The sequence below is a fragment of the Xenopus tropicalis genome, chromosome 4, assembly GCF_000004195.4.
Source record: "Xenopus tropicalis strain Nigerian chromosome 4, UCB_Xtro_10.0, whole genome shotgun sequence".
Classification (NCBI taxonomy): domain Eukaryota; kingdom Metazoa; phylum Chordata; class Amphibia; order Anura; family Pipidae; genus Xenopus; species Xenopus tropicalis.
Genome location: NC_030680.2, coordinates 41,586,857 through 41,608,585, shown reverse-complemented (window position 1 = coordinate 41,608,585; position 21,729 = coordinate 41,586,857). Strand labels below are relative to the sequence as shown.

The 21,729-nt window shown below is 38.9% G+C and overlaps 1 protein-coding gene across 1 annotated transcript in view; it reads left to right on the top strand.

Annotated features, from left to right (window-relative positions):
• The first annotated feature begins 28 nt into the window (after positions 1 to 28).
• The window catches only part of rpgrip1l (RPGRIP1-like), a 79,706-nt gene continuing 58,005 nt past the window's right edge, over positions 29 to 21,729 (top strand). The window contains exons 1-7 of the mRNA XM_002935372.5: positions 29 to 117; positions 4,681 to 4,772; positions 6,511 to 6,655; positions 11,517 to 11,815; positions 12,748 to 12,853; positions 16,039 to 16,182; positions 18,143 to 18,248. Coding sequence (XP_002935418.3) covers positions 4,688 to 4,772; positions 6,511 to 6,655; positions 11,517 to 11,815; positions 12,748 to 12,853; positions 16,039 to 16,182; positions 18,143 to 18,248 — 885 coding nt within the window. The 5' untranslated portion in view covers positions 29 to 117; positions 4,681 to 4,687. The remainder of the gene's footprint in view (positions 118 to 4,680; positions 4,773 to 6,510; positions 6,656 to 11,516; positions 11,816 to 12,747; positions 12,854 to 16,038; positions 16,183 to 18,142; positions 18,249 to 21,729) is intronic.

Below are 21,729 nucleotides of genomic sequence, written 5' to 3'. Positions count from 1 at the left end.
CATGCTGCATTTCTCTGTCGTCCGCAGACGGGAAGTGACGTCCGAATTCGCAAGCCTATAGCAACAGTTGCTGGGAAGCGGAGAAGGGAACGCTGTGCAAAAGTGGAGGGCCTAGAGGTAACTGTGGCTTGTAAAATCTAGAGAAGAATTATTTTAGGTGATCTAGAGTGGCTATAACTCCTCCGGGTGTTTGCGACCCTAATTGATTTAAATCATTGTGTTAAATTTCCGTGTGTTGTAGCAGGACATTTAATAAAAGCGGCTGTGGAGCCCACCTAATACACATCACGGGAACGAAATGATACGTTCTGACCCTTTGGTTATATGCTGCCGTGCTATATAGAGTATATGTGCAAATTAAATGTAGTTGCGCTTTCTGTATGGTTTTCTATCTCTCTTATAAACAGAAATGTCTTATTTTTGCATGGGAAGTTGTATTCTGTATAAGCACCGCGGCACAATCTTCCCATTTCCCCCCCAAGGCAGTGGCGTCTGGTGAATGCGAAAGGAATACCTGAGAAAACAGTGGAAGGCTAGTGGTGCAGTGCCCGAACGGAAAGAACCCTAGACCAGTGCATATTAGGGTATACATTTATTTAACTGGGATAGTGTCTAGAAGATTGCGTGACAATTCCCCCCACTAAATTTTGACTTTAATATGTATTGATAATTGCTTTTCGGTGTGAGCATATATATTTTTATCATACTGTCCTTGTACAGGTATGGGACCTGTTATCCAGAATGCTCGGAACCTGGGGTTTTCCTGATAATGGATCTTTCCGTAATTTAGCTCTCCACATCTTTAGTCTACTAAAAATCATATAAATGTTTAATAAACCCAATAGGATTGTTTTGCCTTCAATAAAGATTAATATTATCTTAGGCTGATGCCACACAGGCGTATTCTCAGCAAGCCAAAAAAGGCTTGCTGAGAATACGCCCCGCTACTGTACACTTCCCCTGCCTTGTGCTTGCACTTGAATGAATGAAATACGCTCGGGTGCAGGCACGTGTAGCCGATATCCGCCAAAAAATGCGAGACTTCATATCTTCGGCGGATATCGGCTATATGTGCCTGCACCTGAGCGAATTTCATGCAGGTAGGAGCGTATGGCAGTATTTTCAGCAAGTGATTTTCGGCTTGCCGAAAATATACGCCATGCGCTCATTGTGACATAAGCCTTAGTTGGGATCAAGTACAAGGTACTGTTTTATTATAACAGAGAAAAAGGAAATCATTTTTAAAAATTAAAATAATTTGCTTAAAATGGAGTCTATGGGAGATGGCCTTTCTGTAATTCGGAACTTTCTGGAATATGGGTTTCCGGATAAGGGGTAATTTAATATTTGAAAAGTAATGGCTGTTTCTGTTGCCTATAAACATTTGATTGTTGTTTGTAATTCAGGTTAAAGCAATGCCATGTTGAGCCCCCGACAGGTTTCCCTTTAGTGATTACCTTCCTATAATCTTCCTTTTGGCAAAATAAAGTACTTTTTTTTTTTTATTGCTTTTGCCAATATACTGGCTCTAGCTGGTAATGTTCTCTCTAAGCTTTGCGCTCATATATGCATATATTTTGAAGCCAGTGTACACAACAAATTATGGTATACGCAAAGAGTTTTTTGTGTGAAAACACAAAGGGGCTGATTTACTAACCCACGAATCCGACCCGAATTGGAAAAGTTCCGACTTGAAAACGAACATTTTGCGACTTTTTCGTATGTTTTGCGATTTTTTCGGATTCTGTACGAATTTTTCGTTACCAATACGATTTTTGCGTAAAAACGCGAGTTTTTCGTATCCATTACGAAAGTTGCGTAAAAAGTTGCGCATTTTTCGTAGCGTTAAAACTTACGCGAAAAGTTGCGCATTTTTCGTAGCGTTAAAACTTACGCGAAAAATGCGCAACTTTTCGCGGAAGTTTGAACGCTACGCAAAATGCGCAACTTTTTACGCAACTTTCGTAATGGATAGGAAAACTCGCGTTTTTACGCAAAAATCGTATTGGTAACGAAAAATTCGTAAAGAATCCAAAAAAATCGCAAAATACCGATCATTACGAAAAAAACGCAATCGGACTCCATTCGACCCGTTCGTGGGTAAGTAAATCAGCCCCAAAATGTTGCATTTATTCTGACCTGAGCAGTATTTGAAAATGTACTCACAACTGGGTGCATTGCTGAGAAGAAATTAGAGGGAACATTGCTAGCAGGTAAATTCCTCTCTCAATCCCATTGGCATCTGCTTTGCAAATAACAGATAAACTTTAGAATACACCTGTTTCTGTAAAAAGTTGACGGTAAATGGGTCAAATGTTATTCTTGGCTTGGTATTTAGTAGTATTTTATTTTAGGTGCTGGGCAAACGGATATTACCATGAAATGTAGAAATAACATTTGTTAAGTTCCTGAAAAATAAACTTCCTAAATGGATAATTAGGGAGTGGGACGATCATCTTTCTTCACCACAAAATTGTTGGTGTGGTATTTAAAAAAACACAAAGGCCAATTTGGTTACATAGTACATGTACCAAAAAATAGTTTTACATACTTTTGTTAGGCCCATATTAACTTTTGCCAAGAATGCAAAGTAGTGCATGCTCTATTGAAACAAACTATATTTTATTGCTCATTCTACTGGAAAAGCTATACTGTATCAAAAGAAAAAAGCCACACTTAAGTAACTACTCCTACCAGTAATAACTGTTAAATAGACAATGTAAAATTCAAGTTTATATCCATAGTTATTGTAAGTTTTTTTTATGATCCAGTGTCCCTAGTTGGTAGTCTTTGACTTCGATCCAATATCCCCTTGTCAGGTGCTTCAGCCTGATTCTTTGCTCTTGGTGAGGGGCTTTAGCATGACTTTTTGCCCTGTTGTGAGGGGTTTCAACCTGACTCTTTGTCCTATGGTCGGGGGCTTCAGCCTGACTCTGTACCCCTGGTTAAAGGCTTCAACCTGACTCTGTTCCCTCAGCCTGCACACTACCTGCCATGACCTGTTGCCCAGATCATGGACTTTGAGCCTAGTTAAAGGAGAAGGAAAGGCAAAAACTAAGTAAGCTTTATCAGAGGTCTATAAAAATACAGCCATAAGCACTTACAGTAAGTCCTCTATCAAAAGAAACCGGATTTATTGTCTCTTTTTTTGTAAACATGATGTTCCAGTGTCTGACTTCCCCTCTCAGAAACATCTTTAATTCCGGTGGCCAGAGTCTGTGCAGTTCTCTCCTCTCTCCCCTCTCCCTTGAGAATGATAAGAACTCCCTCCCCCCTCCCTTAGGAATGTGTGATCTGAGCTATAACGGCTAGACTACAGACAAGAAGCTAATTAAAATGGCAGCTGCTGTCTTAAGCAAACTGAGAAAGCTTCTAAAGCTGTTTACTAAGGTATGGTAATGGTTTCTGCAGAATAAATATATTGTACTAGGTGGTACTATGTGGCAAATCTGTTGGCAGTAAAATGCCAAAATGACTTTCCTTCTCCTTTAACCCCTGCTGATCTGTGCCCTGGCCTTAACCCTCTCTTTTATCTGGTATATATAAGGACATTCATCCTGTCTTGCCTTATTACCAGTCCTGCAGTACACCATACCATATACCTTGTCTTCCCTACCCAGGCCAACCCTACCAGTGCCTGCTTCCTGTTTATTTATTTTTGCAATAATGTATAATCTCACAAATGCGACAAATTGCAATGGTTTTGGTATGAAGTTAGTAAGAAGTGTTGGGCAGTGGGGTAGTAGCAGATGTGGTCTATATTTTGATTTTGATAAAGCATTTGAACTAAAGTCAGTTGGTTAGTATTGTTGTTTTTACATAGACAGGAAACTGGCTAAATGATTATGTACAGAGGGTGGTTGTCGATGATACATTCTCTCCTTAGAGCAGAGTTCTTATGGGGGTCCTGCAGGGTTCTGTATTGGCACCAATGTTATTTAGTTTATTAATGTCATGGGGCCAAATATATTCTATCCAGGATGTGGCATCCTTGCAGCAGGATCTTTACAAACTGCCCATCTGGGAAGATAAATGGTAAATGAGATTTATTGTTGATAAATGTAAGGTTATTGCACATGAACTGTAAAAATATGCAAGTCACTTAAAGGGACTGTGTAAGGGAAATCCTTTATGAAGAAGGACCTGGGAGTAGTTGTAGGTAATACACTTGACTGTAGCAAACAATGATAGTCAGCAGCTGCAAGGGCAAACAAGCTTTGGTCTCCGATGCTCAAACTTGATATTATTAAATTAAAGAGAGTCAAAAGAACTATTATACTATGTATAAATATATAATAAGGGGACCATATAATTCTCTCTCTACTAGTAGATCCTTCCAGCAGACACAAGGGCATCCATTTAGATTAGAAGAAAGATGGAACCATCCTAATATTCGGAAAGATTTTTTTATACAGTGAGAGCTGTGAAGTTCTTAAATTCTCTTCCTGAAGCATTGTTACTGGCATTGCTGGATGGCATTTTATCAACTAAAAAAAGCAGGGTTATGGAAAACAGCTCTTAGTACAGAGATGATCTTTTTTTCATATTTAATATAGTTTATCAATATATTTTTTTCAGCCTGATTAGCAGCTGCTGTGGATGTCATAACTGTCAAATATTGTGTCTCTGACATAGCAATGACAGATGTATTTATAACAGTATGTCTTTATCCCCTAATAGATCTACAATGGCTCTTCTATCTGATGAGACTGCAGCAGATCTACCTGTAAGGGACCTAGGACCAGTTGCTACAGGAAATGCTGCAATACAAGGTTGTTTTTTTTGCCCTTTTCAAAATATTGTAAAGTCGGGTATATCATTGCATAATGAGGAATGTTGCATGTGCCATATTAAGCTATCATTACTTTACTGTCTAAAAAAAACATTGTACACTATAAAGTATCTAAACACACTTTCTAGTTAGTGAAATTGTTTGTTTATTTATTCAACACCATTACTGACACAAGTATATCATTAAGCACAGACCCATGTAAATTCCAACAAATATTGGCAGTAGACAATATCTTTCTTCAAAAGCCAAATGACATTTAACACAACACCATTATAAGATAACACCTTTTCAAATTTGCTAGATTTATGCCATTCTATGGCTGCCTCTGCCATCTGTATATGATGTAATAGTGTAGTAGAAATGTATGAGAGTTGCAGAAAACACAAACTCATAGAAAAGGGCATATGGAATGCTGCATCTTTTAGTGCATGAAAACATCCTCAAACATTTGTTTCTGAGTTACAAATTGTCTCTGGAAGCTGTGTCAGCATAGTTACTGTTAGATGGCATCTTAATAGGAAACATGAGTTTAAATGTTCCAGTAGCTGCTCACAAGCCTAATACGAATATGGCCAGTGCCAGGCACTGGCAGTGGAGTGATGGAAAAGATTAAAGACATGTGGAAATAAATTTTCTGAACAATATCTACAACTTCAACAACTTTTCCTTGAATTTTGTTTACAGCATATTAAAGGAAAATATGAATGACTTTTTGTTTCAACAACATCTTTAAAATGGTCTTTAAAGAAATTCATTCATTCAAACAGGACTATATATTTAAATAGACTTATAACCATATATAACCCACTTATATGGGAGTGTCGCTTCAGTCTCCCACAGGAAGTGGTCACAGCACTGGCTGACAGGCTTTACTTAACAGTAGCAGGGAAAACCCCTCCTTCTGTGTCTCTCCTTGTGCTGCTGCGGGGGGGGGGGGGGGGGGAGGAGCAAGCAGAGCAGGAATGGACTGCCTTTGACATCGCAAAGCCCCGCCCACCCTATGCATATTCACTGTACTTTAAGTACCTCAGATGTGTCACTGAAGTCTATCAGGGCCAGCAGCTCAGAGCCACATACTGAAGAGTCTAAACTGGAAGCTGGCAAAGGGTCTGGGTAGAGCACAGTTTTCAAGCAGTTATGGGCATATTTGAACCCAAAGGTATTAAAAGAAAAGCACTTACTTCTATTTTACATTATTTTACATGGTTTAGTGCATTGTAAAAATTTATGGTATATATCCCCTTTCAAGGAAAAGAACACCAACCCTAAAGTGTGTTTTCTATGTGAAACATAGAAATAGTGGTCCTTCCAATAGAAAGTGTAGCATGGCTATAGGAAGCTCATGATTTCAGTTATTCTTTCTAAATGGTGTGATACAAAATATTAAATCTATGGTGTCAATAATTCTGAATCAGATATATTGTAATCGTATATTGTAATCAAGGGCGTAAGATTGTGGGCACGAGTCCTCTGGCAAAAGAATTTTCCGCCCCACAGCAGCACCTCCTCCTTTTTTATGCACACTTTCTCAATAGCAACATTCTAGCCAACTAGCACTGCAAATTAAACATTACAGCTAACCATAAATCAATGTCATGGTTGTTGTGATGGTATAGTGGGCCTTCAAAATTGGTGTTATGACTTCACTTGTAAGAAATTACATTTTCCTTTTTTCATAATAAACTTTTTTCTTTTTACATCTTTTTATAAAATGTTAGATGCCACTTCTTTGCAGTCTGTTAAGGAAAGGCAAGCTTTATCGCGTATTAGCAGAGAAGAGCTGGAGGACAGATATTTGCGCATCCATGATGAAAATCTATTACTAAAGCAGCATGCCCGCAAACAAGAGGAAAAAATAAAGAGGTCAGGATGAAGTTACATTAATTGTTGTATCTTTATCTTTTTTTTTTTTAATATAGTGCTCAATCTCAAGCAGGTAATTTGTATGTTTGTAAGTACTTTCTTTTCTTTTGTATGGTGCTTTAAAATATGTTTCCATACATGATGATAAAAATCTTATCGGTAACTTGTTGGTGCTGTATAATTAAGGGTAATGGCATATGGCAAGTTTGCAGCATTTGTCCCTCAACCAGAGCAACAAATAGCAATGCAGCTTGGCCGAGGTGACAGTGACAGGAGATTGTAGTGAAGATGGGTGGGGATAGTTTGAAGGGGTTTTGAGCAAACCTATTAATGCTTTTTTGTATAATGTTATATATAATTATTAAAACATCATTGTTATTATGAAACTTTAAGTTTACATGATTTGGCTAAGTGGTGCCTATGCTTGGTTCACTTATTGATGATCATAATATAAAAATGTGAACTCTGGAGCTGTAGCATTATGTTTTAAAAACAGGCTACAGGTAGGGGATTGAATATCTAGAATGCTAGGGACTTTTTTTTGGTAGAGGCATGTTCGAGCTACTATTTATCTCTTAATTATACATCACCAACACATTTACACAGCACTTTTGCAGAGTTTTGTCTTAAAGGAGGGGGGGGGACCCCATAACAGAACAGACACCGTAGAAAATAATATATTTTCCAAAAATACACATTCTGACGAAACCAAAATACATCTTTCTACTGCAAACTACAAAGCTATGCTAAAAGTATTGTTTTTTTATTAAATGTTTGAAAATCTTCACAAAGCTTGCATTTTACCCCATTATATACCCCACATTTTGTAAAGTATCAAGATAAAACATTCTAAATATGAATTCAAGGGGTCAGCTGATCAGTTTTATGCCGAGAATGCATAGATTTACCAAACTTTGTGAGGTACCTAAATCAATTTATAGCAGACAGAATTTCCATGGGCAAATGCAGAATAACTGTTTGAATATTTTGGCTTGGATAAAATCAAGTGAACATCACCTATGCAGAAATGTAAATGAATAAAATAGCTAAAATGCAATTAAATTACTAAAAATGTAATATGAGCACCAAAATAACATACAAAAGGTATTGCGCAATGCAGTGAATATGCTAAATTAGGATACTGTTCAAGTTTGGGTCTAAATCTATAACTAAAGGTGCCATACACATAAAGATCAGGTCGCCAAGCGAGCAGATCTTCTCCCGATATCCTCACCTACGGTCGGGCAATATCGGGGGAATTTAGGCTAATATTGAATTATAATGGCTGGAGTAGGCGAAGTCGGTTCGGGGACCGCATGAACGAGCCGATGCAGTCCCCGATCCTACTGATTTTTTAACCTGCCCAATCGATATCTGCCCGATTTCAGGCCAGATATCGGTCGGGCAGGCCAGTCGTTGTTTTCTTTACACGGGCTGATAAGCTGCCGAAACGGTCCAAGGGCCCGATGTCGGCAGCTACAATTGGCCCGTGTATGGCCACCTCAAGCCTGTGTCATTGTGACTTTGTATTTTATTTACTAAAGAAACTACAAACATATGTAAAATTTAAACCAAAGACAAAAAAATTAAAACAATAAGGTTATAATAGCTGAACTGGACTGCACACTAGTGAAATAACTACACACTGGGCTTTATTCTTACTTTATTATGACTATTATATCCGTAAATTGCCACATTTTATATACTAAACTGACTGTACTAACCTAAAGTTCCAGCATCTCGATAATAGTAATAATATAGGTCTTTACAGTTGTAACGGGAGCTTCTCATCTTGGATTCTGTTAGAACCGTCTGGGACATAGCACATGCTTAATGGGCTCTAGGCAGCTGTTGAGAAGCTAAGCTTATGGGTCGTCACAAATTATCAAGCAGAAAATAAGGTTTGTTTGTCATATAAACTGATGCTACAGGTCTGATTATTAAATTCTCATGCTAATAGCACTGGTTTCAGAGCTTCCATATAATGTGAATCCAAATGAATTACCAATCAGCCTTATACTGTTACATTTATTTTCTATATTTTCAGTATATTGTGCGTCGGTCCCTATGCGCAGTAACAGATAGCAGCACAGAGCATGTGCAGTGGGTCAGCAGAAAAGAAGATGGGGGGCTACTGGGGCATATTTGTGGGCACAGATCTTCCCTGCTAAAGGTCTGTAGTTGCCTTGGGCTGGTATGGAAGCCCAAAGCACAATGTACAGCATTTCTAGTCTATTTCTTTAGTTAAGCTTTAGTTTTCTTTAAAGCTCAAAATTATGCGCATTAAGGGCACGTTGACTCACTGGTGTTACATGGCCTTTAATAAGCACAATGTAACATTTCTGTAATTTCCCATTACCTTTCCCTGATTGGGAAAAAGATCTAGAGCTGACCTGAGTGAGACACAGCACCCTGATGCTTTAATCAGTAGAACAGCTGTAAGATTACAGGTACCTGTACTGCATGCTCCAGGTCCAGTTATCAGTGTGTAACAATGGAAGTAGAAATGCTTGTTACATGTGGACGGGTTAGCACCTTCTAGATGTCATTGACTGGTGTAAAACAGGGGTGGCGAGACTTCCTTCCTCCGCGATCGACTGACGACGCGGGAATGTGGAAGTGAGGCGTGAATGCGTAAGTACACGACGCAGCGTACGTATGCATTCACGCAGCACTCCTGCATCCCTGGCTTGATCGCGGTCCACCAGGAATCCTCAGGGGATCGACTGGTGGGCCACAATCGACGTATTGGCCCTGGTGTAAAACATATTCCAAAATAAAATAATTTATGTTTGTCTTTTTTCAACCTAACTTACTATCTTACTGTAGTACAGAATCAGTGTGAATAAATTACCTGCTCCAAATGGCATACACCCACTTTTTATATAACTCGCATTTTGGTTGATTTTAGCCATTTTCTGTCGGTTTTGTCTAGCATTTAGATTTAATTTTGTCAGATTTTCTCTTAAATGCGTGCTCTCTTTTTATTTAATACTGAAAAATGGAATTTGCTTTTCTTTTTTTTGTATAGTTTTCCACATTAAATTAGTCTGTACATGTATGAGAATAACTCAGTTTCTGTTGCTAAGAAGGCTGTTTTACTCCAACACCACATGAAATCTGTTTCCCATCTCTTTAAAAACCTCCATTTACACATCACAAGGTGGAAATGGCCAGGATCCTACTAACACTCCTGTTCAAGAGTAATTTCTTTGTGGTATTTTTAAATTATATGGCTAGTTCGTTTTACATATACTTCAAATGTGTCCCCTATCACACAATTTGCCATGCATGGCCAGTCGTGCTCTAAGAGCTCTTTAGGACATGTGGACTAAATATGTTATTTTTTTCTTTAAACCACACTAAAATGATAAGCCTAAGGAAACTGTTATTTGTCAGTGCTATAAAGCAGATTGCTAACCAGTGGTTTCAATTATCTTCAAAGGGTTCTTTCATAGCCAGTAACAGTTCTATCAAAATCTGCAAAGCATTATTGGTCTTGGTATTGGACTCTTCAACTATTTGATTCTTTTGCTGACTCTTAAATTCCTTTTCATCTTTTTGTTAATTGCAGAGAAGGAGTGCCCTTGTGGTTTTGTTCAGCCTGCACTGATTTAAAATGTAGCCTCAATATGTTAAATGCTTACCTTTAAATTTAAACTATTTTAAAGGGATTTAGTATTTTTTTAAAGCAAATCAGTATTAAATTTGTATAGCCAGGGTACGTTAGTATGTTAAATTTTCAAGCCACAATTTATTGTACTGTACCATGTTTTTTTTTCCAGTGGGTTGTCACAAAAATGGGTCCCGTTGCTGTTAAAGTAAACCTGTCACTGACATAAAAAGCTGTATAATAAAAGTCCTTTTCAAATTAAACATGAAACCCAAATTCATTTTTATATTAACACATCCAAACCCTTTATAAAGGCAATTAAAAATCCCAGCTGCCAATCTTATATTGCTTGCCCCGCCCTTATGCCTTAGGCCTATGCCTATGACTTAGGCATAGAGGCGGGGCAGACAATATCTTTAGCTTTCCGTTCAGCACTACCTAGATGTCACTGCACATCTCACTTTCCCCCTCCCTCACCATCTAATTGTGTAGCCAGTGCATGGGCATCTGGTCCCCCATTCTGGCACATACACAAGATTTTGGCATGATACAAAGCTTGCCTTCATAACATTGTCTATAAAATGGTGCCTACCTGCTTGCTTTGAGTAATTCCAAGTCGGAAGGAAACAAGATTTATATTATTTATATAGGGTAAGTAAAGTTCATTTTGCTCAACTAACAATATAGAAAATAATTTGGAGTTATTTCTTTGGGTGACAGGTCCCCTTTAAGAGTGACTTGTCTCAATTTTTGAGCTAATTTCCTGACTTCTCCTGGGTACCTTAAGAGATTAAATTACGAATCCCCATTATTATAAATATGTTTGATAATATTCAGTCTTTACAGTGAACCATTTTAATAAACTGCTGTAGTATTGGGCCGCCAGTGCAACTTGGTTGGGTGTGTGCGGGCAGCTTTAGCAGCCGCTGGCCGTCCTGTTCTCTCAGTGCAGCGGGACCCTGTAGGATCAGAGAAAACACAGCCAGTGGAGAGCACACTTGCTTCTGATTGGCTCCTACTGCACAAATGACTGTGCACTAGTATGCCAATCACACTCCTTCAAAATCAAGCAGAGGCTGGCCAAGGCTACCTTTTGAAACAGAGAAGACTGGATCCTTTATCTTTGCAACAGTAAGATAAAGATAATGTATGTATATTGAAAACTTTTGTTGCGTTTCTAACCGAATCTTGGTACTTAATGTAATGACTATACATCCTGTTTAACTGTATATTTTATAATTAACCCAGAATGGCAACAAAACTGATACGCTTAGTGCAAGACAGGAAGAAAGCTGAACAAGGGTCTGGAACCTCAAGAAGGTCAGGAAGAGATGTGGAGTTAGAAGAGATTATTGAACAGCTTCAAGAGAGAGTCCGTGAACTGGAGAAGCAAAAAGAGAGTCTTCAGCACAGACTGATAGCAGCTAAACAGCAGCTTCAAACCCAGGGCCACCGTCACTCCCCTTACAATTATGTACAATCTCGTGTCAACTCTGGACTGCGCAAAGTGGCAGAAGGAGTTCTAATGCATGAGAGCATCCGCAAAGGTATGTTTTTTTTTCTGTGGGGAAGTATTGTAGGAAACTGGGAAACGTGTGTAAATTTCCACTTGTTCAGAAACTGCTAATCTTGTTTTATATCGTTTGCATTGTTTATTAGCAGGTTATTTCTTGAATCTAACAGTGTTAAGAAGCTGCCATATGTACTAAATCTTATGTTTTCTACTTTAGCCTTGGAATCTACATGAATACTGCCCCTTCATACCCCCTCTGTCCAACCTTTCTTTACAGCTGTTGCTAAAAGTTGGATTTTTATTTGCAAATAATACTATACAACTATAGACTATTATAATAATATACAACATAATAGGAATAAATATTTTTTATATATTCCATTAAAATGGAGTTACCGCCACCTCCAGCCAGGGGTATCTCCAGCATTCCCACAGTGCTCTACTTGCATGTACATTGAGAACAAACTGCATGCCCCAGATTATATTTTATTAAAGTCATTGCTCCATGGCTTGACATAGCTAAAACTAAGAGTGGCATTAACGGTCATAAGAAACAAAATAAAATAACTAAAATAAATAATACTAACTAAAACTAACATCGCAGCATATAGACCCACTGCAAAGAGATACAAGTCATTTTAAAAAGTCAATAGGCACAGTGTACCTGCGTTGAAATGATCAAGCACGCTTGTCACTTTTTACACTAGCACATTGACAATAAGCCATAATTGCTTCAAGCACAACGCCCCCTACCAACTGCAAAGATGCTGGAATCCTAGGAAACACTGCTTTGCAGGAGGGAAAAACATGGTGATTGCACTAAAAATTGCAATTTGCTCACTGTACTTGCGCTGGTTAATGACCCCTAATGACTCAAAAGCTATACAGTCAATTATCTTGACATGCAGATTTTCACTATACAAATCTAAAATTAACAATCAATCAATACTGTATTCATTTTTTTAGGAATGCAAATACAAGATCCAGAAATGACTTCCAAGTCTACCCAAGTCATTCTTCCGAGATATGGACACAGTTTGCTGGAAGATGCCAGGGCAGAGATAAGAAACTTGTATGTTATTCTTATGAAATTGCCTTTAAATTTTTATGCGTTAAGTTGTTAACATTCTTTTTGTCTGCTTTACATCAGGGAGGTTAATATTTCTTACCCACTTGCTCCATGTGTTCCTAAATTAAAGGGGAACTATTTTCAAAATAATCTAAAGGCATATAGAGTGACTGTAGGTATGGAACTGCATGCTCAAGCAGTTTCGCACCAGGCTTGAGTATGCAGTTCTGGCTGCAATCCTCTCCATATGCCTGCACCCGGGCCAACACATTGCCTATGGGTGCTGGCACATCAAGCAACTTTTAGCAGCATAGGGGCAGGTTCTCGGCCTGAATCTATACACAGACAGAGAATCCCCCATGTGTGGCAGTAGCCTAAAGATTGCAACCAGCCCAGTTTTTCCTTCTGCTATTGCAGAGTCTCCCTCTCCCACTGTACAACTCCATCCTGCTCTGCTTCTGGCCAAGGCAAGTACTGAAAATCATCTTGTCATTGCTTGAAGGTCTCCATGCCCTCGCTCCTCCTTGCATCTTCCAGAAAACTTATGTCTGATGTAGCAGGTGCAATCAGTGGAGTGCGAGAGACGTCTTCACAGGAGGACACAGGTTTTTATTAGATTATATTTATAAAATCAGATGCACCCAGATACCAAGGCTGTGCTTTGTTAAGCCAAATTTACAGTGGAGAAAGTATTATTGAAGTGATAGGTGCCCTTTTTTATGTTCTTATCGATATGTCATAACCATAATAGTTACATAGTTAATTTGGGTAAAAGAAGACAAGTGCAACCCTTCCAAATGCCCTCCAGTGCACATATACACACAACCTATATAGACCAACACTCATATACACTCATATATATAAAAATATATATATGAATACCTATACTGAACTAATTGTAGATCTTGAAATCAATGTAGCCTTTGATATTATGCTTGATATTTTGCATGTTTATGAAAGCATCCAAACCACTCTTAAAGGAAAATGAATACTTACACAGTTTTTATCATATTAAGTGGCCTGTTATACAATCTTACCAAACTGGAATATATATCGGTAAATATTGCCCATTTTGTGATGGTCTGTGTGCTTCCTTAGCAATCACCTGACCAGAAATAATGCAGATCTTACTGTAACAGGAAGAAGTGTGGGAGTAAAAGTCAAAACTTTGTCCATTGATTGGCTGATGTGCCCTAAAAGTACTTTGTTTGTGTCTACCATGAATCGTATGATACCAGGGGGCGGCACTTAGAACTTAAAATAGCAATTTTCTATTGGAATAACCAATAGAGCATACAAAAAAAAAGTATACTTTTATGAAAATGGTTTATTTAGATAAAGCCGGGTTTTTATATATGAGCCGTTTTATACAATATATTTTGTAGAGCCCCATAGCGTTCGGGGGTATAGTTTTCCTCTAAAGTATAAATAACATCAAAAACCTCACAGCACTTGTCATGAAGAACAGTTTAAGCTGCTTCAAATGAAATTTCAGTTTCGTAAGTATAAATAAATAGTGAAGTAGAGACTTGGCATTTTCTAGCTGAGAGAAATATTCTAAATATATATTCTTTATATTACATTTAAACTTGTGGCTCGTGTCTCACGTCTCCTTGTTAGGCTATGAGCTTAGTGATTAACCCTTGTGGGCAGGAAGATAAGTAAAAACTTATCTCATTCCACACAGAAATTCTTAAAGGAAAAGTAACACTAACATTTTTTAAGTAAAAAAATCTATTCTACCCTGCACCAATAACTGCCCTATCCTGCAAACCATTTAGTATTTTGAATGCTTTATTAGAAAATACCTGCTAAAACTTGGCTTCCGGTCATTTGAAATAAGACGATACGGTGAAGGAAGGAGCAGCATCCACTATGCAACGATCAATTGATCGAGTCTAGCCTGCCTCCTTCCTATACAGATCGTCACATAGTGGATGCTGCTCCTTCCTTCGCCATATCGCCTTATTTCAAATGACCGGAAGCCAAGTTTTAGCTAATAAGTTTTTTCTAATAAAGCAGTTAAAATGCTAAATGGTTTGCATGATAGGGCAATTATTGGAGCAGGATAGAATAGTTTTTTTACTTAAAAAATGTTAGCGTTACTTGTAAAAAATGTTAGCGTTATTTTGTCCTATGAACTGGACAAAATTAGAGACATCTTTTTGAAGTTTTAAGATATATTTTTATTTATACCTAGTGATTCTTCTTAAATGAGATTTAAACTCAAAACTGTAAACTTACAACACCTCTCTGCAAACTTTTGCAATTTACACTAATTGTCTATTTTTACTGGTTTCTAAGATTTTAGCAGGTGGACAGTTTTATACTATTAGGCAGGCTTTGTCTCCACAGCTGTCTTTTGAAGGCCAAGATTGTCAGCGATCATAAATGTCTATGTATTTTTAATGCAATTACTGGATTTACCTGAATTAACATCACAAATGTGTTAATACTAATGTCTTCTTTTTTTATATAAAAATTGTTTTTAGAAATCCCAACACTTCTATGCTTCCAATGTGGTCAGTCCTGTTTTCGCTATATGAAGCAATTTCACACAAGTTAAAGTAAATTGATACACCATGAGATTTTGAGATTAAGAACAACAGGGTGTATACGTTCATTACAGTGGTTGCTGATAATATTTACAAGCCTAGATGCTAGGGATTGGGATAAAAATATATTTACTTACACTTTAGTTGCATGCAGTAAGTATATAAATTAGTATATAAAGGGAGCCATGTACTTTATGCCTGGTATGGCACTTTACCTACTAGTTCTGACACATTAGCGTTAAAATCAGGAGAATTTACATACAACCAATATGTGTGTGGCATTATTTTGCCTAGCAGTATCTTGCCTTTTTTTGAAGATTAAATACTGATTACAGTAAATAAATTAAGCTAAACTTCCCAAACACTGCACAGCTTTTGCATCTGCTTATAATGACTAATGTCAATTTTGATATTGTTACACACTGATGTGATGCTAGAGGTGGTTACTTGTTGTCTACTTACAGTAAAATTGTATTGATTAACCCACTTAGGCCTATAGTATAAAATATGAAACCTTCTGCCTCAAAAGACTTCCACATAAAAAATTAAGAATGCTAAATATTTAATGTGATTTAAGTAGTAGGATTTTTCCTGGTTAATTTAAGACTTTCAAAGCTGAAATTCTTTCTGCAGAGAAAATGTGGTTGAGGCACAACGAAGTCGCATTGAAGAACTGGAGCATTCAACAGATATCCTTAGGCATGAACTACAAAGTAAGGAAAAAGAGTATGAGGAGAGTTTCTTACAGTTTAGAGAACAACAAGCCACAGAGAAGAGGTAAGAATCATAAGTTTGACTCAAAAACAACAAAATACAATAAATAGTTACATGATCTAATTTGGAATGGGTTGAATAAGCATATGTGTGTGGCTAATGCACTGGTTTGAGAATGTTCCATACTCTATAAACAAACAGCACATAAACCCAATTAAAGGTAAGCAGTTATGAAACCCAAATGAATAATTAATACTCTGTGATTTTTGGAATACCAAAATTGTTTTTTATTAATAAATTAATAATAAAAATCAATTTAATTCATTGAAAAATGATAAAATCTGACCCTAATCCATAAAAAGAGAGGCAGTGTTATCATGTTTGTGACAATATTAAGAAAATAGGGAGCACCTACCATCGAACAGAGTGAAACCCATGAGGGTGTGCAGGGTCAAATAACTCAAATGGAAAAAGAGAAAAGGAAAAGCATGACCTACAATGTTGCACCCCCCCCCCCTCTTTTAGCACATAATAAATTAGTCTAATTGACTTAACCTTTATTGAAATCCACAAAAAGAAATTGAAATTAAGGATGTGTTCAAAAATAAACAAATTAAAATGTACATTAAAACTGTTATTGGTTTAGGCGGGACTGTCTAGCCATCCTCCCAGGAAGTAGGCATTTAACAACTATTATGTATGCTGATTGATATCACAACTCTATTTGGCTACCAAAGAATGACTCAAATGACCAAATGGTTATGGTATTGTAAGCCGAGTTAGTATGTGGCACATATAAGCTTTCTAAATCAGCTTGATTTTCTTTTGTTTGATTTCACTACTGTAACAAGATCTAGGACTCTTGTACCTAAAAATGCAACATGTCATATTTTTCATAGTAGTCACATATTAGAAATATATTTTATTATATACATGACACTGCATCTTTGGAAATCCCCATATCTCTTAAGTACACATGTCCAAAAATGGCTAGTTTTATGGATATTCCTGATATGCATAGATCAAAAACTTCAAGCAACACACTACAAGATTTTCTAGGCACCATTCCAAACATTATCGGTAGTAATAAGTCAAATCAACTAGACTTGCTGTGTTTTTTCTTGAAGACGTTTTGCCAGTCATTCAACTGGCTTTCTCAATTCAGAAAGCCAGTTGGATGACTGGTGAAACATCTTCAAAATAAAACACAGCAAGTCCAGTTGATTTTACTGATTACTACAGATATACCATGACCAGGGTGAATGAGAATCTTCACAAACCATTCCAAAAATGTGTCTTTCTGTTTAGCATCCTATCTCCCACATTTATTTTGATAGAAATATTAAACATCTTCAATATGAAAGCCAGGGCATTATGAACAGTATGATGCCTAACATGCATTGGATCACCAGGCTATGTGCCATGTAGACACCCCAAAATAAGTAGCGCATACAAATTGTCATGGCTGTCACTTTAGTTACTGCAAAATCAACATTTTATGTGTGGTGAAAGCTGTAAATGGAAAATTCACATTAGAAAACCTATATATTTTTGGAAAAAACTTCTGACATATCCGAAATGCACAAATATTTTTCTACTCCAAACTACTGAACTGCAAAGCTTTATTAAAATGACTAAAGCTTGCAATTTACAACATACTACCTTTTGCATGTAATTAGGTACTAACAAAAATATGAACATTAGGGGTTTGATGCCTGTCATACGTTTGTTGTAAGTAGGGAACCAAAATTAAACATTTTCATAAGAATTTAGAACTTGGCAATAAAATAAATCTGCCTCTTAGACTTGCATATGCATGAGTAAAATTTTCAAGTTTGCACTACTGCAAACTTCAAACATTAGAAATTTTTTCTGTACTGCATAATACTTGATATTTCTGTACACACGTATACTGTAATTAATTAATTGACAAGGAAATAATTAAGAAACAAAGAATTACCTACTTCTTAGTAAATTTAAATACTGATATAGTTGTTTGGATCTTTTGTGCATATGCTTACAGGACCGCAATCAAGGAGAATGTTGTTATGATAAAGCTGCAAAAACAGCTGGCAGATAAAACACATGCTTTCACTGAGATGGATGGCAGATTTCAACAACTTCAACAGGTGATCTAAGTCTCCTTTTTATTACATGTATGCAGTATATTACAGGCATGGGACCCATTATTCAGAATGCTCCGGACCTGGAGTTTTCCAGATAAGGGGTCTTTCCATAATTTGGATCTCCTACCTTAAGTCTGCTTAAAAATTATTCAAAGAGTGGTTAAACCCAATAGGATTGTTTTGGCTGCAATAAGGATTTATTATATCTTAGTTGGGATCAAGTACAAGGTACTGTTTTATTATTACAGAGAAAAGGGAAACCATGTTTAAACATGTGAATTATTTAATTAAAATGGTGTCTATGGGAGATGGCCTTTTTGTAATTTGAACTTTCTGTATAATGGGCTTCCGGGTAAGGGATCAGATAACTGTACCTAGAATTTTTGGGACCTAAATTTAGGAGATAAGGGGTCTTCCCCTAATGTGCCTTATATACCAAAAAACATGTAAACATAAACAATACCAAGTAGTATTTTTTTTTGCTACCAACATTTATATAAGTAGAAGGCACTGTTTATAAAAGACAAACAGGAAATCATTAAATAAGAATTAGTTGCCTAAAAAGAACTTTCTGTTAAGGCATTCATTTCCAACACATTTAGGTTATTTTAGGATTTTGGTACCAGTATTCCTTAATTTTATCATTAACTGTCTGTGCAGTACTGTATCAAATGCTTTAGCAAAGTCTACGTAGATCGCATCCACTGCCATCCCAGAGTCAAGGATCCTGCTTACCTCCTCATAAAAGCCAAATAAATTAGTTTGGCAAGATCTGTTGTGCATAGAACCATGCTGGCACAAACTCATAGTATTATGATTTGTAATGTAGTCATGTATCTTATCCCTTATACTCCTTTCAAAAGCTTTTCTACCACTGATGTCAGACTAAAAGGCCTATAGTTTTTATGTTCAGAACGGGATTCCCTTTAAAGTAGATGCACCACATTAGCAATTCGCCAGTCTCTCTGCAGCATGCCAGACCCTTTTGAAAAATAGGATCTCACCCCCTCTTGCTTATTTTTTTTTACTAGTTGCGTATTTAAGAAATACTTTTGAATTCACTTAACTGCTGTGTGTGTTACTGTGATAGGGTTACCAAGGTTTCATCCAACTCATAGAAACAGTGTTACTTGTGAAAGTTGCATGAATGGATGTCTGAAGTGTTCTTAAACCGCTGGGGAACAGATGTTAAAACAGCATTGTATGTAGCAGACAGATGGTGTCCAAGGCCTCTGTTTAGGGATGATTTATTCACCTTAACAAGAATAGCTTCTTCCTCTTTCATTTCAGGGGGACACAGGCACTGATGGGTTAATTCCACCTTCCGGGAGGAAAGGACACTAAAAGAACTGTGACAGCCCTCCCAGGGGGCCCGGCTGCCTCTCCCAGCAGGCTACACCCCCCTGTGGGGGCTGGAACTTCCCAGTTCTTTTAGTGTCCTCATGGGAGGAGGACACAACTCCCCTTTGGGAGTTCCTTATACTATTTATTTATTGATTTAATTAACATTTATTACGTATTTTATTATTTTCCTTTCCCTACAGGACAATGGGGCAGGAACTACGGTTCAGTCCCCAGACGTGTGTGGAGCTCTGGAAAAGGGCAGGAGCTTCGGCTCAGTCCCTTAAGCTCCTGTCCCACACGACTCTCCCCTTTGGGGAGAGGAGTACAGGGGCCAATTAGCCCCTCTGTCAGACTGCCGGTCTCCATCCACGGATGGCCCCTACAGCTGCAGATACCGGTAAGGTAAGCCAGCTTCTGTGGCTGCGCTTACGGAGGTGCGACCCCTGCACCTTGAGAGATAAGGGGGAGCGCTTCACTCGCTCACCATGGCGGCGCACAGACACCGCGGGATTTAAACAACTACCACGTCCCGCATTTACCTTATAACATACAACAGCACGCTCTCTCTACCTGGAAGTAGGCGCCGCTAGCACCCGCCCCCTCTCTATCTTCGCGCCTTCTCTCTTCCTTCTTCCGACTGCGCTCCCCAACTGCACCGCCCACTTTCACTCCAGCGCGACTTGAACCTGCTGCCCTGCACACCAGGTCCCGAGTCTCCCTCCAGGCTACACTCCTCTCCAGATTACAGATTCTCTATCTGCTCTGCTGCATAGCCAGGTCAGCACTGCTTCTTGGCAATTATACCTGCTCACACACACGTTGTTTGTGTCAGCTCAGGTGCTCAGCTCTTACTGCACACTATTCTGCTATCATAATTTCATTATGGCAGATCCTTCCAAGGAGGGCCCCAGGTTGCGCTCTGCACAGGCAACTTCCAAGAACCCTGCTACAGCGCGGGTTACCATCCTTGCTTGCGCCCGTTGTTCGTAGCCCTGCCCTTCGGTCTTGCGACAGCTCCCCGGGTATTTACTAAAGTGCTGGCCCCAATCATGGCACTCCATCGGTCTCAGGGAATCTCGATCACTCCCTATCTGGACAACCTGCTCATCAAGGCCCCCACCTTTCACCAGAACCTTTCCGCTCTCAACCAGGTGATCCAGACTCTGCAGTCCCACGGATGGATCATCAACCTCAAGAAGTCATCTCTGACACCCTCTCAGGAAATGACCTTTCTGGGCACGGTGTTCAACACCCAGCGATGCCTCACCCTGCTCCCGCCGGACAAGGTCCAGGCCCTTCTCCTCCGAGCACAATCTCTCACCACCGCTCCCAGGGTTTCCCTCAGGACCTGCATGCAAGTTCTGGGCTCCATGGTTTCAGCCATAGACATGGTCCCATTTGCCCAATTTCACACCCGACCCCTACAACGGGCCATCCTCAGCCAGTGGGATCCCGAACACCCAGACCTGGACTCCCAGATAGTCCTCCCCCTCTCGGCGAGGAAATCCTTGTCCTGGTGGATCCAGCCAACACGACTCTCACAGGGCAAGCCCTTCCCCTCGCACAACTGGACCATCCTCACCACGGATGCCAGTCTTCGGGGTTGGGGTGCGGTCTGCCAGGAACAGGTGTCCCAGGGCAGGTGGCTTCCACAGGAATCATCTCTTCCAATAAATATCCTAGAGCTACGAGCCATTCGCCTGGCTCTACTTCATTGGACCAATCTTCTCAGGGGCAAGCCCATCAGAATTCAGACAGACAATGCCACTGCGGTGGCATATGTCAATCATCAAGGGGGCACTCGCAGCAAGGGGGCAATGCAGGAGTTTGCCCACATCCTTGCCTGGGCAGAGGAGAATGTCCCAGCCATATCTGCAATACACATCCCAGGAGTGGACAATTGGACAGCGGACTTTCTCAGCAGAGAGACCCTAGACCAAGGGGAGTGGGCACTTCACCCACAGGTCTTCCAGAATCTGACCTCAATTTGGGGGACCCCAGAGGTCGATCTTATGGCTTCCCGCCACAACTCCAAGCTCCCTCGCTTCATCTCTCGGCCCAGGGACCCAGTCGCCGTAGGAGTAGATGCGATCACAGCCCCCTGGCCCTACCAGTTTGTTTACATCTTCCCTCCTCTTCC